The sequence below is a fragment of the Chiloscyllium punctatum genome, chromosome 17, assembly GCF_047496795.1.
Source record: "Chiloscyllium punctatum isolate Juve2018m chromosome 17, sChiPun1.3, whole genome shotgun sequence".
NCBI classification, from domain to species: domain Eukaryota; kingdom Metazoa; phylum Chordata; class Chondrichthyes; order Orectolobiformes; family Hemiscylliidae; genus Chiloscyllium; species Chiloscyllium punctatum.
Genome location: NC_092755.1, coordinates 69,021,326 through 69,034,538, shown reverse-complemented (window position 1 = coordinate 69,034,538; position 13,213 = coordinate 69,021,326). Strand labels below are relative to the sequence as shown.

Sequence of the window (13,213 nt, the reverse complement as noted above, 5' to 3'; positions counted from 1 at the left end):
AATGTTGGATATAGAAAAGCTTCTGTTTAAATGGTTGTATAAGCTGCTAAATATTAACACTGGGTTCCTGTATACAATAGAGTTTACATGCATAGTTAGCTGTTGAAAGGCTGCATGTCGCAGTACCTCTGGTTTTTACTTTTTCCATGTCAATTTCAGTCAACTGATCTGATTTCATCCACGTTGATTTGAAAAATATATCCTTCTTATCTGATTAGGAATTTTTTTAATATAATGCTATGGAGTCTAAGGAAAAATTGGATGTCATTGTTGCCTTCGTTCTTCATTCTCCCATTAGCAAGATTGATTTAAGACTGTAACAACTGATTTATCAGTTGGTTAACCTAACCCAGCGTTGTCCCATGCCCTACCTGGAAACATGTTTAGTTTATTGCCTGGAATGCAGTTATCATTTGTACTGAAAATCATTCTGTCTCTGGATGATGCAAATACTGTGGAACAAGCCATTTATCTTAATTCCTCTTCAAGAATTATGTACCCAAACATGTCAGCTTGTATGAAGTTTTACTAGCCTAAAATGCTTCTGTGAAGTTTTGTTTTTAGTCATGTATTTTTTGACTGATTTCCTCCACAGTAATCTGTATCCCAATTGTAAATTGGCAATTGTACAATACTTATACAATACACCTTAGTCCAAGAACTCCCCACCTACGTTCGGGACACCACCCATGCCCTCCACCACCTCCATGATTTTTGCTTCCCCGGCCCCCAACGCCTTATCTTCACCATGGACATCCAGTCCCTATATACTTCCATCTGCCATCACGAAGGCCTCCAAGCCCTCCGCGTCTTCCTCTCCCGCCGACCCAACCAGTACCCTTCCACTGACACCCTCCTTCTACTGACTGAACTGGTCCTCACTCTTAACTACTTCTCTTTCCAATCCTCCCACTTCCTCCAAACCAAAGGAGTAGCCATGAGCACCCGCATGGACCCCAGCTATGCCTGCCACTTCGTCGGATATGTGGAACGGTCCATCTTCCGCAGCTACACTGGCACCAACCCCCACCTTTGCCTCTGCTACATCGATGATTGTATTGGCACTACCTCGTGCTCCCATGAGGAGGTTGAACAGTTCATCCATTTTACTAACACCATCCACCCCAACCTCAAATTTACCTGGACCGTCTTAGACTCCCCCCTCCCCTTCCTAGACCTCTCCATTTCTATCACGGGCGACCGACTCAACACAGACATTTACTACAAACCGACCAACTCCCACAGCAACCTAGATTACACGTCCTCCCACCCTGCCCGCTGTAAAAACGCCATCCCGTATTCCCAATTCCTCCGCCGCATCTGCTCCCAGGAGGACCAATTCCAGTACCGAACAACTCAAATGGCCTCCTTCTTCAAAGACTGCAGTTTCCCCTCCAACGTGGTCGACGACGCTGTCCACCGCATCTCCTCCACATCCTGCACCTCCGCCCTTGAACCCCGCCCCTCCAATTGCCACCAGGACAGAACCCCACTGGTCCTCACCTTCCACCCCACCAACCTCCTGATACTTTGTATCATCCTCCATCATTTCCGCCACCACCAGGGATATATTTCCCTCTGCACCCCTATCAGCATTCAGGAGAGACCACTCCCTCGTCAGGTCCACACCCCCCCACCAACCCAACCTCTACTCCCAGCATCTTCCCCTGCAACTGCAAGAAGTGCAAAACTTGTGCCCACACCTCCCCCCTCACCTCCCTCCAAGGCCCCAGTGGATCCTTTTATATCCATCGCAAATTCACCTGCACATCCACACACATCATTTACTGTATCCGCTGCACCCGATGTAGTCTCCTCTACATTGGGGAGACAGGCCGCCTACTTGCGGAACGTTTCAGGGAACACCTCTGGGACACCTGCACCAACCAATCCAACCGCCCCGTGGCTGAACACTTTAGCTCCCCCTCCCACTCCGCCAATGACATGCAGGTCCTTGGCCTCCTCCATCGCCAGACCCTGGCCCCATGACGCCTGGAGGAAGAGCGCCTCATCTTCCGCCTAGGAACCCTCCAACCACACGAGATGAATGTAGATTTCTCCAGCTTCCTCATTTCCCCTCCCCCCACCTTATCTCAGTCCCAACCCTCGGATTCTGCACCGTCCTCTTGACCTGTAATCTTTTTCCCAACCTCTCCACCCCACCCCCTCTCTGGCCTATCGCCCTCCTCCTTCCACCTATCATTTTCCCAGCACCCCTCTCCCAAATTCCCTTCCCCCTACCTTTTATCTCAGCCCGCTTAGCACACCAGCCTCATTCCTGAAGAAGGGCTTATGCCCAAAATGTCGATTCCCCTGCTCCTTGGATGCTGCCTGGCCTGCTGTGTTTTTCCAGCACCACATTTTTCAACTCTGGTACTCCAGCATCTGCAGTCCTCACTTTCTCCTAATTGTACAATACTTGTTTGGATGCCCACTGGTGATGGTATCACCCAAATTATTTGTCGTTCATCTAATCTGAATTGTGTTTTTGCACTCACAAGGCTCATTGTACTTTACGAAGGTGATTCAAAAATGTTAGTGTTTAATTGATTTTTAAAAAATAATTGTGCCATAACTTATTAGTGGTGTGTTGACTTGGGGTCTATTCCTGTCCTCCACAGCCCATAATTTTTTACCAGTTCACTTTAATGGAAATTTGACCTACACAGTTGTGTAAGCATATCTATGTTCATTTGCCTATTATTTTGACTGTACTTTCAAAGGTTATATTTTTAAACAAGTGTGGTTTTATTTTTAAATTCCAAGTGTGATAACTTACTTCATTGAGAAGAGTAAGCTTTGGGCTGTCAGGTGCTGTTTATCCTCAAAATGAGCTGCTATGTTAACTAATCCATTGTAAAGAACAGCAAGTGAAGAGAAAAAGGAAATGTGCTTATAGTCAAGAGTTAAAGGAAATAGCTACGTTTTTCCAGCAGATGGCATTGTGTATGTACACAAGTGAACAGCTGTGATTTGTGCAAAACATTTCACTTTTTCTAACTTGATGCAGAAAGTGCAGTTTGGAAAAGGCTATTTAGACCTGGATGATTGTAGAATTTTTTTAAAAAGAACTCTTCTCACATTCCCATAATGTCTCAAAATGCTTTACAACCGATGCGTTTGTTGTTCAGGAGTTGTTTTATCACACATAGCCAATTTGTGAGTAGCAAGATCTCAGTAATACAGTTTGAATGATGTGATACACTACTAATAAGTTGAGTCACAATTTTGACATTTCTTGGGCATAGAATATTGAACAGTCCTTTGGAAGAAATCTTTGTTCGTTGAAAATTGCTATGGAGTTCTGCAGCTGCTGGGAAGTGGATAAAGACTCAGTTTAACATCTCATCAAAATAGTAGCAACTCTGCAGCATTTTCTCAGTATCTTCTTTTTGCATGAATTGCCAAAACAAGATTCCATTTGCCTGCACAGTTGGACTTTTAAGTTTTTTGCATAACATTTGACAGTTTTCCAATTGATTTACCCAAGACCCTCTCTCCCTCAAGCGTCTGCACCGGTTCTTGGTTAAAATTATGATGCTATCAGCTCAGGTCACCTCCCTGCACATTCCATTTAAAACATTCACTATTGTTTTTGAAACTTATAATTGGGCAGTCCATTCTCCCTTCTTCCTATACTCTTTATTAATTACTTTCAGGACTAGGTAAGCAGTTATTCACTCTCATTTTCACTTTGATACCATTAGGTATTTCAAATCATCATTGGGCTTGCATCACTCCATGCACTTGAGTCTAGAACATAGAACAATACAGCACAGAACAGGCCCTTCAGCCCATGATGTTAAGCCGAACATTTGCCCTAGCTTAAGCACCTAGCCATGTACCTATCCGCTTAAAGGTACATTGCCGCTTAAAGGCCACCAATGATTCTGACTCTGCCACTCCCACAGGCAGCGCATTCCATGCCCCCACTCTGGATAAAGAACCTACCCCTGACATCCCCCCATACCTTTCACCCTTCACCTTAAATTTATGTCCCCTTGTAACACTCTGACTGTCTACTCTATAAGATGATCAGGGGAATAGATAGACCTCTATCAAGTCACCACTCATCCTTCGCCGTTCCAATGAGAAAAGGCCTAGCACACTCAACCTACCCTCATACGACCTATAGGCCTTCTTACAAGCTCTATCCACCTGAGTGGCAACTTTCAAAGAGCTATGAACATAGACCCCAAGATCCCTCTGCTCCTCCACCTTACCAAGAACCCTACCGTTAACCCTGTATTCCGCATTCTTATTTGTCCTTCCAAAATGGACAACCTCACACTTGACCAAAGCCAGCTTTTCTAGCCTCTCTTCAACCGAAGCATTTGATGCTAACTCTAAGACATGCATCCCACTGCCCTTTCTTCAGTCCTTCCATTCAGAAAGAGCTTGCAAATCTACCCCAAGACCCCACTACCAGTTTGGCTCTGTAGCTATTTCTTAAGTGGTTTACCTTAACCAATCTATTCAGAAAATCAATCTGTATTCTGGTAGAAGTTGCTAATATCTGTCTGAAATTTATTTTTTGCTAGTTTTGAGCCTCTGCCCATTGTCTGACTGGTGGGGTTTAATTTTGAATATTTAAGGGCTTTCAGTCACCTTTCAAAGGCTGGAAAAAAAACAAGTTTTTCCCACCTTTCTTCAATAATCAGTCGTATGTTATGTTCTTCGCTACTTGCTGAGATACATCTTGAAGATCAGTTAGGATACAGTGCTCAAGGTGTGGTATGACCAAAGCATTATATACTTCCTCTAACTTGTACAAGCTATTTCTGTATTCTCTTTTTGTTAATTGCTTGATTTCTGGTTATTGGACATGCTATATGTAAAGTCTACTAATGTTGATAGTGACGAAGAATTATGGATTGTCTTTAAAAGCTTTGCAAGTCAAAGACACAGCATTTGCACTCCGTTAATTAACTTGGGATCGGTAGTGCGGAATGAGTGGGGCACTAAGAAACGCTGAACTAATTACAAAAGGGAAAGCAGCAGCAGTAAAGTTAGAAGCACAGGAAAAAATATTTTGCAAATCTGAGAATCTAATTTATGGAGTTTCTTGAGCTACAGTATAATGAAGAAAAGCCAGCATATGTTCAATGAAAGTACAAGAATGGAATGGTTATATTGTGCTTATTTCTGTCATGCCACCCAATTAGTTGTCCCTTCAGCACTATATCATTGTTTATATTTTTTAAATAAATAATCATTAAATGAGGAAAATGGTTCATTTTCATTCACTAACTATGCATAAGCAATTGCTAATATGTATTTTAACATTTTCCATTACTGTCTGGAAATCTTATTTGTAATTGTTCTACAGAAGAAAACAAAGTAGAACACGATAACAGATCCACCCCTGACATTAATGAGTGGTTGTTGAAAAGAGCAAAAAGGAAAGAAAGCAATTCAAACATCAGGTAATTCATATATATCACAATTGAATTTCAGTATTGTTTTATGGTTGTACCATCTGGTTGAATGGCTTGAATAGCATGTTCACAGATCAGCAATAATTTAGAGCTCAACAGGTGGGCAATTGTCAGTATGTAAGTACAAGCTATTCACATTTTTTTATTTTACAATGTTCTTGTTGGATTCTTTTTCCCACTTCTTTATAATGTATTAACAATAAATACAAATTATATGCTCATCAGAATATTTTCTATAAGTTCATTTGTAATATGTAAACACAAGAATGAAAGAACAACAAATAATACTTTTACATTGGGAAATATGGAAACAGAGCTTACTTTAAAAGCTATAAACAGTTTTGTAGCTGTAACACTTCGTGGTTATGGAATTGATGTGTTTAGTAACAAAAACCTTTAGCCCTGAAAAATGAGATTTTTTTTTTCTTCTATTCTTTCATCCTTAACCAAATGCATTTATAGACCAGATAGGATATATGTTCTTTTATAAACTGAGTACTGTCCTTTTCATAGCAACGATGACCACATGCAGTGTGTGAATTGTCAAGGTGAAGGGCAGTTCCTGAGATGCATGTCACTATTTATATGGAACCACGTTGTGTATGAGTGAGACTTTTTCTTTGGCTATTTTTATCCAAGAAAAATATACTGCTTCCAGCTTCACAAAAATCAATCAAAAATTTATATTGACTTTTGTGTATTGGGAGGAATAAAACCTCAAGTTCCCATGATATTTTGCTTGCTTAACTTCATGTGTATGTTTTTAATGTGGTAAAACTACTTCAAATGGAAGTTATTTTTATATGTATAAATTGAAAGGTCATAGGATGTCACATGGTGTATGCACCCCTTGGTTTACATTATGTATGAGTGCATTTATAATTTTATATTTGAACTTCACACCTTAAATTTCTTTGAAGTGCAGTGTCTTTAGTTGTCAGTTTAGGCAACGGCTTGGTATTTAAAAACATACCAGAGAAACTGAATGGCTTTTGAACCTTTTCTATTGACTGAGGGAGTAATATTAGCCAAGAAGTCAGGGAGAGATCCTCGATTCCTGAATAATTTAATGGCATCTATGAAAACTAGCTGATGGGACTTCAATTTTCATCCATGTCAAATGCCAGATTTCTTACGGCAACCACTTAGACGGAACTGGAATGCTAGCACAGAACTCAAACCTAATACTTTTTGCTATATTTTCTAGTCATTCTATTTGGAAATGTCCCTAAGGGTATTGTGGATCAACTTTCAGCACATAGTCTGTAGCCATTTAAGAAGACAGCTAACCTCAACTTCTCAAGGGTAGCTAAGGGTGAGTAACAAATGCTAGCCAGCCAGCAATACTCGCATCCCACAAGTGAATTTTAAAAAAATATCCTGTGGAATGTCTTGCTGCAGGCAGAAGGGATGCACTTTTCCTTTTGAAATGAACCATGTGAGTAGCCTTCATGGTGGTACTCCACAGAACCATTTCCAAGGGTGTTTGAATTTTTTTTGATATACTAATGAAGTTTTGTTGCTGTGAGCCATGTAGTACTTGCACCACTGGCAACTTGAGATAAAATAAACTAGAATACCTACAGGACTGAGAGGCTGAGAAGAGTTGGAAGTATCATTGCTATAGGTGGAAATATTTTAAAGAAAGGAAAAGTGGAAGCCATTTATCATCCAATATTGATAGCTATACTGTTATCCATTGAATTAATCCAGAAATAAAATGAGTTTGTTGCCAAGGTAATGAAATAATCACTTTTTAATCTTTAATACAGATTGGGACAAATCAACCAACAAAAATAGTTTAGAGGACAATTTCATTGAATGGATTAAAGAGAGTTTCTTGCAAAACATCATGAAACTAATTAGAGAAAAAGCAATTTTAGATCTTGTTTCATGTAATGAACCAAAATTAATTAGTAATTTCATAGCAAGGGATCTCTGGGGCAGATGGATGATAATATGATTAAATTTTACAATACTTTGAGTGTGACATGTTTAAGTCCGAAACTAGAATATTAAATTTAAATAATGCCAATTACAAAGGCATAAAGACAGTTGGCTATAGTAGAATGAGGAGTTGGATTAAAAGGTGAACAATGACAAATGTTTAAATAATTCATAATTTTCAGTGTACATTCTATTAAGAAGTAAAGTGCCTTGGCAAAAGTGATCCATTGTGACTCAAGAAATTATGAATATTAAATTTAAAAGCTGTTTTTCATTGTTGCGAAAATGACTGTGAGAAATGTAGAACCAAAAGACAAAATAAAATGCAACTAACCTAACAGAAAATCTAAAAATAGATTGTGAAAGCTTTTACAGGTCCATAAGGAGAAAGAGAGGAAGCAACTATAAGTATAGAGTCCTAGAAAATGTTTGGAATACATTAATGCTGGTAACCAAGGGTCTGACAGTGATAATTTCTAATATGATGACAAGACTGGGATTTTTCCAGTTTTCAGATTAAGTCCAAAAGTGGCAGGGTTTCCAGAGGGAAGCATATAAGTTGTTGAGGTAAGAAATTTCACTGCATCTTTCAGCGATTAGGCAGCTGATTAACTGTTGGTTGTCTTTCAGCTGGAATTGGCATCCCAGAACAAGGAGAGGCCAGCATCTTCAGAACTTAGAAGCACCAGTGCTGTTTTGGGGGCACTGCCATCCAGGGTCCCAGGATGAAAAGTGGTTGTACCTTGTAGGGGTTTTCCAGGGTTGGTGACTGAGAAAAGATGCTTGGGAACAAGGGCAGGGTGTGTCCTCATGGCATCCATCCCCTGCCACATCTCCAGTACCATGGTCTTGCACAACTTCCTCCTTTTCCAAACAGACAACTTGCCTGTACTGGCTTTTCAGTTGAGTAGGCAATTTTTTTATTGTCTTAGCTTAAGGTAAAATAGCCTAGGCAGGGTGAAGCCCTCAACTGGTCATTAATTGATAAGGTAGGATGTGTTTCTTGACTTGCCACTAGCATGTCTGCACCCCCGCCCACCTCCCCCAACCTAAATAAGCCAACTGGGGCAGTAATCTTGCTGGCTGGTCTTCAGACCCTGCTAAAAGTTGGGTGGTTGGGTAAGGCTTCTAGACTTAATCGCCATTAACTCCTCTCTACTGTTTCACACTCTGTCAGAAGTGAAAGATTCTACAGAACACTTTTTTTTTGAATGGATGGAAAGGTTCTCCAGGTGTCCTCCATGAATAATATCATTAAAACTGAATTGTCTACTCAATATAATGTTACCGTTTGTTTTGACAAATTAGCTAGGCTTTTCTTATATGATAGCCTTGGCAATGACTTTCTAGTAAGATCTGGCATACATGCCTGAGATGAAATGGAACTAGGAAAAGGTGAATATGATAAGTGATAATTGGATGTGCTGTGGGGCTAGAATTTTGTATTGTTCATGTTGAGATAAAATCTGATTAGGAAAGTATATGCCTGGACTCAATCTAATCAACATTTAACCTATGGTGTTTAATATTTGACTGCGCTTCAAAAACGCTTGATTGGTTGGTAAATGCTTCGGGACAGCAGAGATTGTCAAAGTATTCCAAACTAAATTGAATGTTCCTAGTTGAGGAACATTAAATTATATTACTCTGCTTCTACACCAGTTGATTAATTCATTTACCTCAGCCCCGGGATTAAAATTGGGACATGCTGATCTCCAAGCTTAATTACGCACAATGATACAATTTCTGCTTTTGGGAGAATTTGTACTTTTTTCAAAATCAAACTGTTGTGACCTATTTCCTTAAACATCTGAAGACAGTCACTGGTCTTGAAGTATTAATTCTGTTTTCTTTCCACAGATTCTGTCAGAACTGCTGACTTTCTCCCAGCAGTTTGTTTGTTTGTTGTTTGTGAATTGTAATTTCTCTTCAAGTTTGAGTATTAGAAATATTAGAAAAATGTTTTTCTAAAAATAAGTCAGCCAGCAATTTGTTCCATTAAGTGTTTGTGTTACGTTGTGATAGCATATCATTCAAATTCATTGTTCAATTTATTTTTTATTTCATTGTAATACTAAATGATGTGATACAATATTGAATTTTATTCCTTTTTGTTTTCTGCAGTGGTTCAGAAATGGCAAAAGAGGTTGATGATGAACCTGTTGTTTACTGGCTACCTCCAGGATATCAAGCAGTTCATGAGCTACCACCATCTCTCCATCCTCCACCTCCTGGAGGTTGGAAAACTGCAGTAAATGTTGAATGGGGTTAACATCCGAAACAGTTTTTGTCAATGGGAAATTAAAAAAAATATAATTGGATTAGATTTCAATGAACTGTGGAATGTTACTTTAGTTAGATGATGCATTTTGAAAATTATAAAATCTTCTTAAGTAGGTCCATGAAAGCTATGTATAGAGCACAGCACCCGATCTACCTGATATCTTTTGCAGCCATTGCAGTGCAGTTTGACTAGTTGTTCTGAATTTGCAGTATTTGTCAACCACATTAACAAATATAAAATGTTAATATCAAAAGTAATGATTAATGTAATTCTGACAGGAATTGCTTGAAACCAAGCAGACCCTTTTTCATAAATGCTAGTGCTTTTATTCTTGAACAAGTCTGGCTAATGTTTGAATTAGTAAGCCATGTCCTTTGCAAACATTATAGCTAGTAAGTGTGATCAGGTGTGTAAACATTACAGCTCTTGACATTCTTCACAATTCATGCCTTTGTATAGCATCTCAAGCGTATGCTTAAATCCACAGATAAGGTATTCAGTGATAATAAATTGTCACAAATTTTAGAAAAATCTAAGTATCTTAAGAGTGTCCAATATAAATCTACTTCCGGATCTGCTTTCTTCCTCTTAGTAAACATGAAACTTTTGTTAATACATTTGGAATGAGAAAAATGAAACCATTTTGATAAAGTTTATATGGTGAATGTTTTTGTTCTAACAAACCTCTTATTTTTGACTACAATGTTTCATGTCATAAAGCTCATGTTCATAGCAGATTTTCACTTTCTTGTGAAGGAGACGTAATCATTGCCTGTTGGATGTTACACGAAACAACATGGCAAATGACACATGCTCAGTGAATCACTTTCTGGTCCAGGAAGTACATACTGTAATCATGGATGCTTCCTGTATCATAGTTTATTTTACAGTGCTTTAGGCTCATTTTCACTTTTTTCACATTTATTCCCAGTCTTGCCTTCTAAAAGTTTCAGATAGTGAATGTTGGATAGACAATGGGAAGTATTATGTGTTTTTGCCAATATGTGAATGGCAGGGCTTTAATATAATCTGCAGACCACAGTGGCCTCCCCCAGTCACTTATGCACTGTTCAGCAATCTGATTCAAGGAATTATAACCAGAACAAAAATACATGCTGTTTCACTAATAGATTTTTGATTTCAATATTCTATTGTAGCACTTGAAAGCTCGATTACAGCAGATGGATTTTGTACTTGACAGCCTTTATAGATCTTCTTGATCTCTTATTTAACTGTTTATATTGAAAAAAGTATTTGTGGCAATTTTCCAATTTTGTCACGTATACCAGATTTAAATTGACTCTGTTAATAGCATGCTTGTTTCTGGGTAAGAAAGGTGTAATTTTAAACTCATTTTAAGTCATCAGTTCAGCTTAGTACTGAGGGAGTACTGCACTGGCAGAAGTTTCATCTTTGGTATGAAAGATTATACTAAGATCTGGCCTGCCAATAGAGTGCAAAAGCTCCCACAGCACTTTTGAAGATGAACAAGTGAGTTAATCTTGGTGACGAGGTTACTTATTTTGCAGTCAGCATCACAAACGGATTTATCATATTGCTCTTGGTGGGAGCTTGTCTGCAAAATTGGCAGCATGTTTCCTGTAGTACAACAATGACTACATTTCAAAAGCACTGTACTTAATTGGCTGGAAAATAGTTTCAAATGTCCTGAGGTCATAAAAGCTTTGATATAAATGCAAATCTTTATTTCTTAGCACCACAGTCTTCAAACTGTGATGTAATGTCAGAGGAGCATTATTTAATATAAGTTGTCATTTTTTTTTGTATTTGTATCCTGTGTAAGTGGTTCCAAATTGTTCAGATGAAAGCAAAATACTGTGGATATTAGAAATCAAAAATAAAATCGAAAATCCTGGAATATTCACAAATACTGACTATCTTGCTGAAGAGATGGTGTCAGAGGTCAATCATTTTTCAGTCTGTTTCTCACTCTACTCATTCCTTACCTGGTAAATAATTGCATTAATTTCTGTTCATGCTGTTTAGATTTTTTTTTCCCTTCCATACTAGATGCAAGAGTATTGAGCAATGGAGCAATGTCTCAATATTTTGTTGGGGAATGTGTTTAAGAACTGGTAAAACTTAGTATGTTATTTGTCACTTGTCAAAATTGATCCCTTGGATGTACTTATCATTAGATGACACCTGTCTTGTTCATTGGTAGATACAATTACTTTGCAGCAGTAGAAATGCTGTCAGTTCTGTTTGAACCTATTCCCCAAACACACTGATTACTGTTTGTGTTGACATCAAACCCTGTATCCATTTCAGATTTTTTTTAAACAATGATTCCATTCCTTGTCTGGCTTGTACAGATGCCATCTTTCCTAGAAATCTAAAGTCTGCCTTCCTGCACCATCTTTTCAGCCTCTCGTCTGTCTGTGTTATCCTTTTTTATTACTCACGTACGTGACACACGAGGGGTAAGATAGAGGTCATAGTTGATTCCCTGCTTTCTCATTTTCTATTTTCCCTATAAATTGAGTGGAGGACTGCATCTCCCTTCCTAAGTCATTGATACCAAGTTGGAACCACAAAATCTGGCTGCTTACCCTCCCCCAGAAGAATATTGTGCAGCTGTTCCATGACATCCTTGGCCCTGACGCCTGGATGTTATGAAGCTTTCCTCGAATAACATTAATAGCCCCAGAGATGCCTGTCTGTTCCTCTAACAAAGCTGCTATCACTATTGCTCCTCCTGTTTTCTTTCTTTCCTCCTGTGCAGCTGAGCTGTTCACGGTGCCATAAATCTGTCTCTGATTAAACTCCTTTTGGGGGGTGGGGGGAGGAGCCCCCAGAGGTATTCTGTGCTACCTGTCCATTTCTCTTTGATTACCTAGCTGTCACTCATTCTCTTTCTGCTTCTAGCCCCTTGAGGCTGATATAACTGCTTCTCTGATTAATTGTGTAACCTACGTTCACTTAGCCTTGCAGATTTAATAGTGACTCTGCTCCTAATTGAAGTTTAAAACCCAGACTTCAAGTTTATGCAGTAAGCTGCACATCCATTTTTTAAACTCATTTAAGTCATCACATCAGCCTAGTGGTAGGGTTCATGTCTTTGTATTTGCATATCATTCAACTGAACTGTCAGTTCTTAAAATTTGTTTTCCTTCTGTTAACATTAATCAACCTTGGATTACTTGTTAATTTATTAACTTAGCCCTGACTTTCCCTCGTTGTTACTTTCTCAATTAAATTCAAGGAAGCTACTACAGTAAAAAATAAAACATTTCTAATTGGCAGCAATTTAAAGACACTTAACAAAAGTAAGACATTATAGATTTTCTGTGATGCTGCTACTTTGTTTTTTTTTTGTTGCCATTGACATTGTTTCTGTCTCAAATTCCACAATTTACCATTCAATCCAAAGTAACATAGGGCTTTCCTATTCGCTGGCTTGGACATTAGGACAACTGTTGTTTAGTTTTTCATAATTGAGCCATTTAATTACATACAAAGCAGAAGTGATTCAGAATGATGAGGGTTATTGTGGTTAAACTGCACCCCCCCACCCCCCACC

General features: G+C 38.8%; 1 protein-coding gene across 2 annotated transcripts in view; it reads left to right on the top strand.

Annotated features, from left to right (window-relative positions):
- Window positions 1–11,577, top strand: part of zmat5 (zinc finger, matrin-type 5) — a 30,009-nt gene extending 18,432 nt beyond the window's left edge. For both annotated transcript variants that reach the window (XM_072587371.1, XM_072587370.1), the window contains 2 exons: window positions 5,330–5,426; window positions 9,510–11,577. In XM_072587371.1, the coding sequence (XP_072443472.1) occupies window positions 5,330–5,426; window positions 9,510–9,657 (245 nt within the window). In that variant the 3' untranslated portion in view covers window positions 9,658–11,577. The remainder of the gene's footprint in view (window positions 1–5,329; window positions 5,427–9,509) is intronic.
- Window positions 11,578–13,213: the final 1,636 nt, after the last annotated feature.